Source organism: Engraulis encrasicolus, chromosome 14 (genome assembly GCF_034702125.1).
Source record: "Engraulis encrasicolus isolate BLACKSEA-1 chromosome 14, IST_EnEncr_1.0, whole genome shotgun sequence".
In the NCBI taxonomy this organism is placed as follows: domain Eukaryota; kingdom Metazoa; phylum Chordata; class Actinopteri; order Clupeiformes; family Engraulidae; genus Engraulis; species Engraulis encrasicolus.
Genome location: NC_085870.1, coordinates 34476427 through 34492049, shown reverse-complemented (window position 1 = coordinate 34492049; position 15623 = coordinate 34476427). Strand labels below are relative to the sequence as shown.

The 15623-nt window shown below is 46.5% G+C and overlaps 1 protein-coding gene across 3 annotated transcripts in view; it reads right to left on the bottom strand.

Annotated features, from left to right (window-relative positions):
- The window catches only part of myh7ba (myosin, heavy chain 7B, cardiac muscle, beta a), a 64061-nt gene that overhangs the window by 14603 nt on the left and 33835 nt on the right, over positions 1-15623 (bottom strand). For all 3 annotated transcript variants that reach the window (XM_063215544.1, XM_063215542.1, XM_063215543.1), the window contains 8 exons: positions 14401-14656; positions 7224-7298; positions 6295-6462; positions 4464-4640; positions 3976-4121; positions 2438-2528; positions 1603-1746; positions 411-656 (listed from right to left, as the gene is read on the bottom strand). In XM_063215544.1, the coding sequence (XP_063071614.1) occupies positions 411-656; positions 1603-1746; positions 2438-2528; positions 3976-4121; positions 4464-4640; positions 6295-6462; positions 7224-7298; positions 14401-14656 (1303 nt within the window). The remainder of the gene's footprint in view (positions 1-410; positions 657-1602; positions 1747-2437; positions 2529-3975; positions 4122-4463; positions 4641-6294; positions 6463-7223; positions 7299-14400; positions 14657-15623) is intronic.

Here is a 15623-nt window from a genome sequence, read left to right as displayed (position 1 = left end):
AGATTTAGAAACCTACTTTTAGTGAGAATAATGTAGTGTGTGCGTGCATGATTTTTTTGTACTACTTCCATACCTTGGCCATGGCGAGCTGCCCCGGGTTCGAGGCCAGGTCATCAGCCTACATGTTGGCCTCGGCACGCTCCTTCTATCACCAGCTTTCCTTAGCAGTTAGTTTATTATTCATAAATAAACATAGCCAATCATCCAACAACGGATCGCCATCTTCTTCGCCGTCATATTAACTTTATGTCCCCAACTTGGCCCGCCTCCATCTTTCCTTGTATCACCAGTCTACTTTTTTAAAAGATATTTTTAATATGATCTTTTCGATTATCCGGGAATCGAACCCCGGGTCAGTTTGATGGCCACAGCAGGGCCGAACACGTTTATTTTTCCTACTTCCTCCTCACCTTGGCCTTGGCGAGCTGCTCCAGGTTGGAGGCCAGGTCATCGGCCTCCATCTTGGCCTCGGAGCGCTCCTTCTCCAGCTTCTGCTTGACGCGCTGCAGGCTGTCGATCTGCTCGCCCAGCTCGGCCACGCTGTCGGCGTGCTTCTTGCGCAGCGCCGCCGTGGTGGCCTCGTGGTGCAGCGATGCCTCCTCCAGGTCTCGACGCAGCTTCAGGAAGTCCGACTCGCGCTTCTTGTTCATCTCCACCTTTATAACACACATCACAATACATATGAAGAGTTCAGATGCAAAACCCCCTAAGTGCCTTTTCAGAAAATAATCTTAATTCATTTTTATTTAATATAAAGCTATCAAAATTGCATATTTTTTTATTTTATTTATGTAATATAGCTATCTATATGTATTATCAAGTACATGAATGTAAACCAAACCAATAACGGGGTTCTCTAAAAATATAGCAGTGCAGGTCTTCAGAAATGGAGTTAGGGGGTTTTGCTTCTGAACTCTTCATATAGTACTTTGAACCAATCTACTACCTAGCCAACTCCACCTTTATAACACACATCACAATACATATAGTACTTTACATTACCTTCGGGGCTATACATGAACCAATCTACTACCTAGCCAAGCATACACTCGCTATCAGTCACTTTGTCAAGTTCATATTGTCAGGTGGTAGTTCAGCGCCCTGATGACATTATATTACTTTACATTATACTGCATTGCATGGCATTACATTGCACTTAACTTGGCAGTTGGCATTTGACATTTCTATGTCATTTCCACCTTTACATTACATCATGTTACCATCACATGATCATACTTATATTATCATCATCATGGTCATACTTTATATTGAACTACATTGTATAATGGTACCTTGTCACTTGGCAGGCACTTCTATGTCATCTCTGGCATTGACATTGGCATTATAACTACTGAATAAGCATAAATTCTACAACCTTCCGATCTCTTCTTTATCTATCTATCTATCTATCTATCTATCTATCTATCTATCTATCTATCTATCTATCTATCTATCTATCTATCTATCTATCTATCTATCTATCTATCATTTTTGGTATACAATGGTTTTAGTGGAGTGGAGTATTCAAGGGTGCTAAATCCAATTCTGCTATATACCAGGCTCAGCCAGGATGAAGCCCTTATTCTGCCCTGCCCTCCACACCTGTGCTGCCGTGGCTCCGCCCGCCTCCTCCAGGCGTTCGCTCAGCTCCTCCAGTTCGCGTGAGGCGTCCCCGCGCTGCTTCTCCACCTTGGAGCGCGACGCCCTCTCAGACTCCAGCTCCTCCTCCAGCTCCTCAAGACGAGCCTTCACAGGAAAAAAAACACCACCCTTTTTTAGGGCTTTTTTTGCCCTTATTTTTGATAGGACAGTGGAGGAGAGACAGGAAATGAGTGGGGAGAGAGAGATGGGGAGGGATCGGCAAATGACCCGGGCCGGAACCGAACCCGGGTCGCTGGCGCAGCAACCCAGTGCCCCACTGTTAGGCCACAGCAGGGCGAAAAAAAGACCACAATTAGGTCTACTCTTATGGAGTTGAAATTTCACTCTGTTTCAGATAACATTTGGTCCCACGTTTTACAGTAAGTTAGTTCTACTCAATATTGTGTAAATACTAGGAGTTGAAGTGACACTGGCCATCTGCAGAATTTTACACTGACTTCTAACTCCACTGTTACAGTAATTTGACCCTCCACTATGTTGTAGATGCTCTGTCTGGATTGACGTGTGTATATGTATACATTGAGTCTGAAATGTGGACATGCCATTTCTTTACTGTGTAGGGCAATGGGGGAGAGAATTTAAGGTGTTGAGATATGAACATACAGGTCTATGAAAATGCATGATGGGCACACAGCAAGACAAAAAGATGTTTGTACTGAAGACTATGCACTGTGTAAGAATGTACTTTATAGGTAAAACATGTTTGTACTGACGACTATGCACTGTGTAAGAAGGTACTTTATAGGTATAGCACAGTATATTATGCCACCCTAACCTGTAGCTCCTTGATCTTCTTCTGCAATTGGATGACCATTGCTTGCTCGTCTTCAATTTTGGAGCTGATCGCGTTGATTTCAAAGTCTTTCCTGAGCAACACATGCAAAATAACCCGTGAACTTTATGTTTTTTTTTTTACAGTATTTCTCAATTGGTTTTGTACATTTCTCGAATCTCTCTCGCAATTTGCAAAACATAATATTCATTCTCAAAACAGCTTTAACAAATGGCAAAACACGGTGGATAACCTGCAAAAGCGAGTCTCTTGCTCAAAACCCATATTTGTCTTTCAAAAACCAAGTTTTTGTGTCAATGAACGTATCAGCGCCAGCAGAATGGTTAGTCATTGTGTCATAGTGTATGGACAAGCTAGTCAAATCAATTTCTCATGTTGTCAATTGAATAGTACACTCTTGAGGATCTTTTCTGAAGCGAAATGTTGTTTAGATTGGATGGGAAATGTTGTCAATTCAGTTTTATATTACATTGATCAGATAAGATTGAGATAGCTTCATGCATTCAGTGACAAAGCTTTTTAAGTTATATGACAAAAGCAATTGATAATGTACGAAATCACTGAGAATTGTACACAGCCATGGCATGGTGGACGAGAGCATTTGCTATATGCCGAAAACAATGAGAAACTGATTTGACCATGTGCACAGGTAACACCAGGAAGTCACAATTGAACAAAGACTTTTGAGAATAATTATTCTGTTGTGAGAAATGTACAAAACCAATTGAGAAAAACTGTAAGTATTTGTGTGCCAAAGTAACATACAGTGTAATAACATTGCAAGTCATTACAAGTCAATAGTTTTCAGCCAAGAGGCAAACAAATCTTTGCTGTTTTCTTCTTCCAGCTCAACGGTCCTCTTGATCATCCCATATCTTTAATGTATTTTAATATATTTTAATACCCTCCAGTAGGAATTCACAAAGTGCTTTAGCCCTACAACTCCCATATAAGATGACACACATGATTGCATTTACATACAACGGGGTGTGTTTGACGGAGGTGGGGTCATAAAGAAAGCATACAAATTCGAAATAGTTTAACATTTCTCAGCTGTTCAATGGAGTCTTGGCATTCAAGGCAACGTAACATCGCAAAAATTCAGTGCAGCACCAAGTGACATCATCACCCAATGTTAAGTCAATGGGAATACAATGCGATGCAGCTTTGCGAATGCAGTGAATGAGTGAATGCACAGCATGGCATGTGTGTGACTGGAGATTCACACACTCCTTTGGATATTTTTGTTCCTTAAGTTATTATTTTCCTTTTATTCATTCACTGGCAAGCATGATGACGTTTTGACCTCTCGGTCTTCCTCAGATTCAGACCGAGAGGCCGAAACGTCATCATGCTTGACAGTGAATGAATAAAAAGAAAAAAAAACTTTAAGAAGAAAAAAAATCCAAAGGAGAGCGAGAACCATTTTTCCACAAATACATTACTTTTTTGTTCAGCACCAGGGATTGTGCCCAAGTACCATAACTCTGTACATGTGTGTGTCTGGACTGGGGACTCACTTCTTCAGCTTCTCCTCCATCTGCTGTTTGTCGTTCTCCAGGTCCATGACGGTCTCCATGGAGAGCTTCAGGTCTCCCTCCAGCTTGCGTCTGACCCGTTCCAGGTCCATACGCAACTTCTTCTCCTGCTCCAGCGACCCTTCCAGCTGGGCACAGAAGGGGAAAAGAGTCAAATAGTCAAGTCAAATAGTCAAGAGACAGTGGGGGAAACCACACCTGACATGTAGGATGATGAAAGCACTTTTTGTCAATGTTCAACATCATAAGAGTTTAATTGCATGCAACAGGACTTTTTGGAGTTTAATTGCATGCAACAGGATTTTGGAGCTTGAAGCTTTCATGGCTTTTGCACCTAAAATGACCAAGATGACCAGTTGCCTACAACTAAATTATGGTGACAAAGATAACCTGGATGAATGAGAACTTTCACAGACATGGTCTAAATATTTCAATGCGGTGTTGTGTCTGAGTATACTATAGCAACTCACATCGTCCACGTGCTGCTCCAACTTGGCTTTGGCCTTGGACAGAGTGTTGACCTTGTCCTCCTCTGCCTGAAGGTCGTCCAGTGTCTGCTGGTGAGCCTCCTGCAGGGCCTTCTTCTCCTTGGTCAGCCTCAAGATGGTGTCATCCAGAGCAGCCATCTCCTCGATCAGGTTTTTAATCTGGACCATAAGGAGGGTGACAGTGTTACTTTTCTATACCACAGTTATGCTTCTTTGTATTGAATACAACATGTATTCTACCCAACAGAGGCAAAGTGCAATCAGTACATGTTTTGTCAAAATTGAGTTGAGAGACTGAGAATGTTATTCACAACACATCCTTTATCTTGTGACAAAGCCTTATGGTCCAGTGGCATCCCGTTTTAGAGATATTGCTATGTCAAATTTGCCGTAGTTACAATATCCAACCTAATACCAATACTTTGAAGGTCAGAAGATACTATCAATGATGGACAGTATGTGTAGATCCACATTTTATCACATTGATAACTGATTGTAACACCATAGCATGAGAATGTTTCCTGGTGAGCCAGAAGCTATGTGTTGACGCCCAGGGGGCTGGGCTACACAAACCTTCTGGTACACCTGTGATTCGCTCTCCTCCTCCGTTTTCGAAATAACCGGGGCAGCACGACGAATCAGGATCGTAGGGAGGGATTTCAGTGGGTATGACGTTTATCGAACGCAACACCCTCCCCCAGGGTAGTTCGGCTGTGCCCGCCCCCTCCCTGAATCACAACAGTAATGGCGGCGTGCGAGGAGTTATCATGCGTCGGGATGGAAGCAGCAATTTCAGCGGTGTTATCCAAAATACCTCAAGTTGATTTTCTAAAGGACGAGCAGAGAATGGTTTTGGAAGAATTTCTTAGTGGCAAAGATGTTATTGCTCTTCTCCCAATCGGGTTGTTCTGTTTTGGTTCCCGACCTGGCAGCGCTTACATGACGACACGTCCTACGTCACAAAGCTTCAACGTGAGTGGTCGAAGTGTCATGTCATTCATATGAGGTTGCTCCAACCACGTGCAAGCATCTTTTGACTAAACCACGCCTGCGGAGAGGCGTGAAAGGGCAGTGTGCCAGTAGCCTGTTACTTACAGGCTACTGGTTGCTACTGGTTCACCAGGAAATGAGAATGGGCTGGGTGGTAGAATTTGCTGCTGGCATGTCAAAATTAATCTAAAAGTTTCCTAATGGTTGTGTTAGATTAGAACCATCAGCACAGCTTCAATTCTTCCGTTCTTACAGGTGTAATGCCTGGCTGTGCTTCCCTAATGTTTGTAAGAGGACATAGTCAACCCTAATATTTGAATGTGAGTGCATTGTCATCACCCATCCATCTGTCCTCACTGGAGGATGACATTTTTCAGGAATTCCCGTGGGTCCCGTGGGTCCTGCGGGATTCCCGCGGGATGGGAGTCAAAATTTTGAAGATGAACGGGAGCGGGCAGTAGCGGGAATAAAGATGAATGGGAGCGGGCATGCTTGCTTATTTTTTCATTTAAAAAGCCTATGAAACGGGAGTGGGATTGATTTTGAGTGGGAGTGGGCAGGATTGGGAGACATTCTTTTCAGGACGGGATGGGATGGGATTTGTTTCTTTTACTCCACTCCGGGACGGGACGGGATGGGATTTTTTTTCTGGGACCGGGATGGGAAGGGAGTGAAAATCCACTCCCGTGTCATGCTCTAGTCCTCACCTTGTTTTCAGTGACACGCTTCCTTCTCCACCTTGGCCAGGGTGATCTCCAGGTATAATGCCTGTTTCCCTAATGTTTGAATGTGAGTGTTATTGTCATCACCCATCTGTTCTCACCTTGTTCTCGGTGGCGTGCTTCTCCTTCTCCACCTTGGCCAGGGTGATCTCAATGTCGTCGATGTCCTTCTTGAGCTCGGCGCACTCGTCCTCCAGCTTCCTCTTCTTGTCGACCACGGTGGAGTTCATCTCCTCCTCGTCCTCCAGACGCTCCGTCATCTCCTTCACCTGTTACGTCACACCATCACACTTATAATTACATTGAGTACCAGTGCAGTTACATTACATTGTAACTGGTAAAGTTACATTATATTGTACAGAGACTAGTTACATTACATTGCACAGAGGACAATTACATTACATTGTAACAAGGACAGTAGGGTATTTATAGGATGTACAATTGAGGAGCTTTTATCCAAAACGTAATATTTTCCAAAATGATCATAAATTAATCGTTTTATTGTGTTTCTCAGTTGTTATTGGTAAACATCTGTCACCTGATGCTGGTATACAAATATCAGACAGCATTAAAACAGTTCCAATTTGCCATGATATCATTTTTTTAAAAGTTTTTCTTAAAGAACTTCTATGCATTAAATGGATAGCATGAGGTGGTGACAGGAGACAAGTGAGAGAGAGAGTCGACTCGAGGGGATCGCCCAGGGAAATGGCCAAAATCGAACCCGGGTCCCCAGCATAACAATACGGTGCCTCATCCACTCAAACCATGGCTAAGGCCCAAATAAAATATTTATGAAACAAGTTTTGGAGGACAGCTGCTCAAGTGCAGGGCACACTGCCATACAAAGGCAAAGTGCAATAACTACATACTTTGCCAAAATTGAGTTCAGACTGAAAATGTCTCCTTTATCATGTGACAAAGCCTTATGGTCCAAATGTGTCCCGTAATAGAGATAATGCTATATCAAATTTGCAGTAAACATAGTTACTGCATTTTGCCTTTGTAGGGCAGTACAGTAGCTCCTCACCTTGGCCTCCAGCTGGATCTTGGTCTTGATCAGCAGGTCACAGCGGTCCTCAGCATCCGCAAGATTGTCTTGCTCCTGAAGATAGGGAGAGAAAGATTTCATAAACATTATTCATTTATTTCTGAATTAAGCAAAGATGTGAAAATACTTCTTGTGTCAGACCTGTGTGCCCTTTTTAATTGTGCAAAACTACTATCACTTTTGAACCTTTCTGTTTTTGGTCCATGCGCCTGTTTATTTTTCTGAATCTCGGGCACAACAATACGTACTCCAGTCTTTTTGACTCTGGGGAAGACGCAGGTGCGTCGGAACGTCAGTCATTTTGTGCACCAAAAAATGTTAAAAAAATAAAAGTATGCTGTGTGCTCCGGTCATCCCTGGGTCTAGTCACTGAGAAGTAGCCCAGTCTGTCTTCATTCTACGGTCTGGACTGTGAGCACCACAAGGGCTGAAGCGCAGACATCCTTTCTCTCTTTTTTATATATATATTTTAGGCCTTTAATCAGGCAGGACAGTTTGAGAGTGTGTCTGGAAATGAGTGGGGAGAGAGGGGAGGGGTGGCTCAGGAAATGACCTTGGGTCGGAATCAAACCCAAGTCCTCGTTACAGTTCGATATCTTAAGCCAGGCACAAACTACACTACTGGCGATTGTGTGTCCGATTTTGGCGTCGGGGTGCACCGCACACTAGAAGAGAATCGCAACTGTCAATCTTGTCGCTGCTCACAGCCACCGAGACAATGCCCGACGTTCTATTTCCAGTCGCAAATATCAAACACTGTTTGATTTCTACGATTTGCGATCGGCGACTCTTTGAGCAGCCAAAGTTCTATCTAAAGCTGGGCTTACACTGTGCGACTTTTGCCCCGATTTTGCCCCGATTTGGCACTCGCACGACTTTTTGAGAGTCGGTCCGATTTCTTTCTCAATCGCAGGTCAATCGTGAGTCTCGCATCGTACAGTGTACATGGGGTAACGACAAGCGATTTTGCCTCACGATCGTGCAATCGCAGGGTCGCAAGAATATCAAAACGGTTTGAAATTCTGGTCGTGGCTCGTGCGTAAATCGCACAGTTAAAGCAGTGCTGCGACCCGATTTGACACTTCACATGCACAAATGAATAGGGCCGTGCGATTCGCTGTTGAGCGCGCCCTCATCTCCACCTCAGGTGCGCATGTTCCCTCCTCTGCAGACCGGGGAAACATGCCCGCGTCGTACGGTGAAAGATTTCTCTCGCATCCGACTGTCGGCTCGTGTAGTTTGAGGACGTGAGTCGTGAGTTGTGAACTTTTAAACAGTGAAATTCCATCGTGCAGTGTGAGCAGAAGCTTAAGACCCACGAGTGAAAATATCGCACAGTGTATGCCCGGCTTTAGAACGTCGCTCATGACGAGGAAATCTTTACCGACAATCGCTTGCGATGGTCCTGGGGGGTAACGTTCCAGCGATTGTCGTAAGGGGGGTTTTCAGCCGAGAATCGGCGCGATAGTCGTGTAGTTTGAGCCAACCATTAGCTGTTTGAGCCATGGCCAAGGCCAGTCTTAAACCAATAATAACCAACATTTCATGCCCATGTGCGCTCGCAGCCTTTTTAAAAATGTATTAATGATTATTTATAGCTGATGCTTTCATCCAAAGTGACCTAGAGATTGCTTTATGGGTCATGGGACAGGGACAATCCCGATGGAGCTATGTGACATAAGACACCATGGTCAAGAAGACCACAAAAGGCCGTGGGTTTATGGTAGGGCACTCGTCTACTATGCGGCCGACCTGAGTTCGATTCCAGCCCGGGTCCTCTGCCGACCTTTCCCCTGTCTCTCTCTCCCAAACATTTCCTGTCACTCTCACATACTGTCCTGTCAATAAAAAAGTCTAAAATACCAAAAAAATATCTTTAAAAAAAAAGAAGACCACATACTGCACCTCAGCCATCAGGGAAGTCACCAGGGAGGGGGGACAAAGGGGATGGCTGTCCAAAGCCCAGGTGGCGGTAGGGTTTAGTTAGAATTTGGTCCTCATTACATTGCATATATATTGTGTGTGTGTGTGTGTGTGTGTGTGTGCCTGCATGAATGAGAGCGTAAGTTTACTGGTTTAATACTGCATTATGCAAGATGTCACTTATTTTGTTTAACATGCATCAGAGAACTCAGAGGGGAGGTAGCAGTCTATAGAGGCCTGGGGCACACTTGCATTTGTGTGTTCAGTAACTGGGGGGGGGGGGGGGATGGGGCTTTCAGATGACTTTGTCCCAGGCCTGGCCAACTCCCTAATCACCCACCCACCATCCTCCTCATCACCCACCAACCACCTCCCTCGTCACCCACCCATCAACCCAGCCCACATTTTTCCTACCGGTCCAGCAATTGAAGCCCCGATCCCGGCCTGATCCCTAGAGCAACTCCCTGACCATTTACACCACAGCTGCCACCCAGCTCTGTTCCACGCCGGTGCGGCGCGGCGACTCTCCTCTCCACTCTCCTCGCATGTGCTCTCTCCCCGGTTATTATTAACTTCTCACGCCGAGATCAAACATAGGAATAGCGGCGGAGGCGTGGAGCGAGTGGATGGTGTGTGTGTGTGTGTCTGTGTGTGTGTGTGTGTGTGTGTGTGTGTGTGTGTGTGTGTGTGTGTGTGTGTGTGTGTGTGTGTGTGTGTGTGTGTGAGAGAGAGTGTGTGTGTGTGTGTGTGTGTGTGTGTGTGTGTGTGTGTGTGTGTGTGTGTGTGTGTGTGTGTGTGAGAGAGAGAGTGTGTGAGTGTGTGTGTGTGTGTGTGTGTGTGTGTGTGTGTGTGTGTGTGTGTGTGTGTGTGTGTGTGTGTGTGTGTGTGTGTGTGTGTGTGTGTGTGTGTGTGTGTGTGTGTGTGTGTGTGTGTGTGTGACTGGTGCATGCGAGTGTGTGCGTCCATGTGTCCATGTGCGTGTGTGTGGAATTGTGCTTGTGCATACTGTATGTTATACTGAGTTTGCTACTCACTGCCTGTTGCTGGAGTGCAAAATTGTTCTTCTCCTAAATCACAGACACTTGCTTCTCCTCCAGCTCCCTGTGTGTGTGTGTGTAGAGTAGAGTAGAGTAGAGTACTTTTATTGATCCCGAAGGAAATTAAGGTGTCTGTCAGCTTACATAAATACACAAATCCAAACATACACAAAGAACATATACACATAAATGCACATTACAGTAAAAGTATATCGCCACACACACTCTCTCTCTCTCCCTCCCTCCCTCCTTCCCTCTCCCCCCTCTCACACACACACACATCCTCTCACCCCCCCCCAACACACACACATTGTCACACACACACACACACACACACACACACACACACACACACACACACACACACACACACACACACACACACACACACACACACACACACACACACACACACACTCAAGGTCCTTGTAGGGCATCATGTTGCATACATATACACAAAAAGTCAAGATAAAAGTCAAGATAAAAGTCAAGATAAAAGTGTTCAGTACACATAAAAGAGCCAAAGTAGTTCTAATGATTGTGCATTGTAGAAGTCCCTCAGTTAAAAAATGAAAAATAAAAAAATAAAAAAAGGCAGTTCACAGTAGCTTTTCCAGTGGTTGAGATAGTCCAGTAAGAATAAAATTGCAGAATTAAAAAGTTCACAGATGCTATCCCAGGGGATAGGTGAGGTAGCTGAGGTGGGGTGTGGTGAGTTTATTGTCCTGTGTTGAGCAGTCCCTTAAAGTGTCCAAGGTAGTGCAGGCGCTTGCTCCATGGGGGTGGGGTGTGGGTGTTGGGTGAAGTGTAGCTGTTCAGTAGAGATAAAAAAATCGGGAGGGGGTGGGGGTGGTTTAGGCAGTCCAGTCACCAATGACAATCTCTTTCATTGTGTCTTTCTGTGTGGTGTTGAAGAGCTGGATGGCCCTAGGAACAAATGACTTCCGTAGTCTGTCTGTACGGCAGGGGAAGGCCCGGAGTCTGTAGCTGAACACGCTCCTCTGGTTGGCCAGAAGCGGGTGCAGGGGGTGTCTGTCATTTTCCAGTATGGAGTCCAGTCTGCTCAGTGTCCTGTTTTCGGCTGTTGTAGTGAGGTCCTCCAATTCCATGCCCACCACAGACCTAGCTTTCCTCACCAGCCTGTCAAGGCACCCCGCGTCCCTCTTCCTAATACTGCCTCCACAACAGGCGATAGCATAGGTAAGGACACTTGCCATGACAGACTGGTAAAACATCAGCAGGAGCCTGTTGCAGACGTTGAAGGATCTGAGCTTCCTTAGGAAGTAAAGCCTGCTCTGTCCTTTCTTGTACAGAGCATCTGAATTAGCAGCCCAGTCCAGATTGTTGTCCAGGTGTACACCTAGGTACTTGTAGGTGTCAACTGTCTCCACTGTCTCTCCCTCAATAGAGACAGGCACCAGTGGCGGGGAGGTCCTTCTGAAGTCGACCACCATCTCCTTTGTTTTGGTGGCATTCAGCTGTAGCTGATTATCCTGGCACCATCTGACAAAGTTCTCCACCCAGTNCCCTGTACTCTCCTTCCTGTCCATCCTTGATGCACGCCACAATAGCAGTGTCATCAGAGAACTTCTGCATGTGACAGGTCTCTGTGTTGTAGCTGAAGTCGGAGGTGTACACAGGGTGAACAAAACAGGGGAGAGCACCGTCCCTTGTGGCGCGCCCGTGTTACTGACTACAGTCTGGGATGTATGGTCGCCGAGCCTGACGAACTGGGGCCTCCCAGTGAGGTAGTCAGTTATCCATGTCACCAGTCCTGTTTCCACTCCCATTCGCAGCAGTTTGTCCTTCAGCATGAGTNGGCTGGATGGTGTTAAAGGCACTTGAGAAATCAAAGAACATGATTCTCACAGCCATGTCTCTCTTGTCCAGGTGAGAATGCACCCTGTGTAGCAGATACAGGATAGCATCCCAACTCCCACAACTCTCCTGATAGGCAAAACTGCAGGGGATCAAGAGCATGTTGGACCTGGGGCTTCAGTAAGTTGGTCAACAGCACACGTTCAAAAGTCTTCATTATGTGTGAGGTGAGGGCAACTGGTCTGAAATCGTTCAGCTCTTTGGATGTGGCTTTTTGGGAACTGGGATGAGACAGGATGTCTTCCACTGTGTAGGGACTTTTTCCCCTCCTCTAGGCTTCGTTGAAGATGAACTGTAGTGGCCGGCCTAGCTCCTCAGCACAGGTTTTCAGTAATTTGGCACAGACACCATCAGGGCCAGATGCCTTAACTTTGAGCCTCTTAAGTGTGATTGTGACCTGTTCAGCTGTGACATTGGGGGGTTGCTGGTTTTGCAGGGTGGGGGTGTGTGTATTGAGTGTGTTCTGTCTTCTCGAGTTGATACTGTGCTGGTGGGGGCTGGTTCAGAGGTGAGATTTGGGGGAGGGTAGAATGGTGAGAGTTCTTCCGGCTGATGATTCATCAAGGGGGGAGGCGAGTTCACAGGGGGTGGGGTCGTTGCTGTTGAGCATTCAGAGGTGGTGCGGGGGGGAGGAGAGCCCATGGCAGGGTCAAAGTGTGATGGAGGAGGGGGTGCTGTGCTGGGAGTGAAGTTGTCCGTGGTAGGTATGTAGGGTGATCCAGAGGTGTTAATGTCTGTCCCCTTACTGGCAGCATTCACAATGGCAGTCCCACCAGGACAATTAAACCGATTATAGAAGCTATTGAGATCGTCTGCCCTGCTACAATCGCCGTCTGCTCCACGACTCTTGGCTTCACACCCTGTCATTGTCTTTAGGCCCTGCCACAGTTCTTTAGGGTTGTTGTCCATCTTCTCCTCTATCTTCCTGCCATATGCATTCTTGGCCTCCTTCAGTCTTTCCTTGAGCTCCCTCTGCACACCCTTGAGCTCCACTGTGTTGCCATCTCTAAAGGCCATTTTCTTTCCGTCCAACAGCTCTTTCACATCACGGGTCACCCAGGGTTTATGGTTAGGGTAGCAGCGCACAGTCCTGGTGGGCACGGCAACATCCCTGCAGAAGTTGATGTAGTCAGTTGTGCATTCTGTTATCTCTTCCAGGTTTCCATGGCCTTGCAGTACACCCCAATCAGTCGACTCAAAGCAGTCTCTCAAAGCCTCCTCAGCTTCCGGTGTCCACATCCTGACAGTGCGTGTGGTGATGGGTAAACGTTGCACTTTCGGCTTGTACACAGGCTGCAGATGTATGAGGTTGTGGTCTGAGCAGCCCAGAGGGGGGAGGGGGGAGGAGATGTATGCATCCCTCACGTTGGAATAGAGTAAATCAATGGTCCTGTTTTTTCTGGTGTTGCAATGCACAAGCTGGTGGAAATTGGTCAGTGTGGAGTTTAGTGTAACATGGTTGAAGTCACCAGAAATTGCGAAGAAGGCATCTGCGTGTTGCGTCTGAAGCCTTGCAACGGTTGTGTGGATTATGTCACATGCGATGTCTGGCAGGGCTCTTGGCGGTACGTGTGTGCATGTGCGTGTGTGTGTGCGTGTGCGTGTGTGTGTGTGTGTGTGTGTGTATGTGTGTGTGTGTGTGTGCGTGTGTGTGTCTGTGTGTGTGTGTGTGTCTGTGTCTCAGTCTGTCTGTGCGAGTGTGTCTGTGCTAGTGTGTGTGTGTGTGTGTGTGTGTGTGTGTGTGTGTGTGTGTGTGTGTGTGTGTGTGCGTGCGTGCGTGTGTGTCTGTGTCTCAGTCTGTCTGTGCTAGTGTGTCTGTACGAGTGCGTGTGTGTGTGTGTGTGTGTGTGTGTGTGTGTGTGTGTGTGTGTGTGTGTGTGTGTGTGTGTGTGTGTGTGTGTGTGTGTGTGTGTGCGCATGTCTATGACTACATCTGTGTGTGTGTACTACACTCAGAGCTTGTAGCTGCAGCACAAGGTCGTTCTTCTCCTGGATCAGGGATGTGTGTGTGTGTGTGTGTGTGTGTGAGAGAGAGTGTGTGTGCATGCTATACTCACAGCTTGTAGCTGCAGCGCGAGGTCGTTCTTCTCCTGGATCAGGGATGTGTGTGTGTTTGTGTGTGTGAGTGTGTGTGTGTTTGTGTGTGTTTGTGTGTATGTGTGTGTGTATGTGTGTCTGTCTGTCTGTTTCTGTGTGTGTGTGTGTGTGTGTGTGTGTGTGTGTGTGTGTGTGTGTGTGTGTGTGTGTGTGTGTGTGTGTGTGTGTGTGTGTGTGTGTGTGTGTGTGTGTGTGTGTGCGTGCGTGTGTGCTATACTCACAGCTTGTAGCTGCAGCCCGAGGTCGTTCTTCTCCTGGATCAGGGCGACCTGCTTCTCCTCCAGCTCCTTCCTCTTGGCCTCCGACTTCTCCAGCGCCTCCTTCAGCTTCTGGAACTCCTCCTTGAGGGCCGCCAGCTCCTTCTCCGTGGCGGCGCTGCGCAGCAGGGGCTTGATCTTGAAGAAGAGACGCATCCACGGCCAGTTCTTCACGATGTTGAAGGCCCGGATGTTCCACTGGATGACCATCAGGGCCTCCCTATAGGAGGAGAGAGGGGGTGGGGAGGAGAGAGAGAGAGAGAGAGAGAGAGAGAGAGAGAGAGAGAGAGAGAGAGAGAGAGAGAGAGAGAGAGAGAGAGAGAGAGAGAGAGAGAGAGAGAGAGAGAGAAAGGGGGGGATAGTTATTTGTTGTATCACTATTGAATAATTTCCACTAGTTCCAATGATACGTTGCAGGTGCAGTCTCATACACCAAATAGTGTATCTGTGTGTGTGTGTGCGTGTGCGTGTGTGCACGCGAGTGTGTGTGTGTGTGTGTGTGTGAGGGTGACACAGAGAGAGAGAGAGAGAGAGAGAGAGAGAGAGAGAGAGAGAGAGAGAGAGAGAGAGAGAGAGAGAGAGAGAGAGAGAGAGAGAGAGAGAGAGAGAGAGAGAGAGTGAGAGTGTGTGTGTTCATGCATTCAGTACTTTTCCGAGCAGACAGCAGACAAAAACGCTTCCACATTGCTGGCACAACCTTGGTGTGCATTTTACAGAACACATGAACATGAAGTGGGAATACACCAATGTAAACACAACAAAAAAATGTTTGGTGCTTATCATTTCGATTGAGAGCATGTGTAGTATCGTGCTTTCCTCTTTTTTGAACACTAATAGAGCAAAAGTTTCTGCTTGATCAGTGAACTGAATGCTGGAAAGGTTATTCTCATTATTTGCGTTTGTAGTTAAGACCTTACTGATTGACCGACTGCTTGACATCATGAAAACCCTCTCATCATGACTGCAGTACCACTGTACAGACACTTTGCAACACTTGTGTAAGTGGTGCTACCTTACGCCTCACACATGCAACACAAACTGTGAGTGAGTGACTACCACTCAAACGACTTCCCACTAAAACATCTAAAGGGCCTGCATCCCAAGTGCGCTCCCTGGCTTGACTTTTGACTGTCTGTGTCCCCTCGCGGCAAACGGAGATGTCATACGGAGATAAAAGCGTTCTCTCG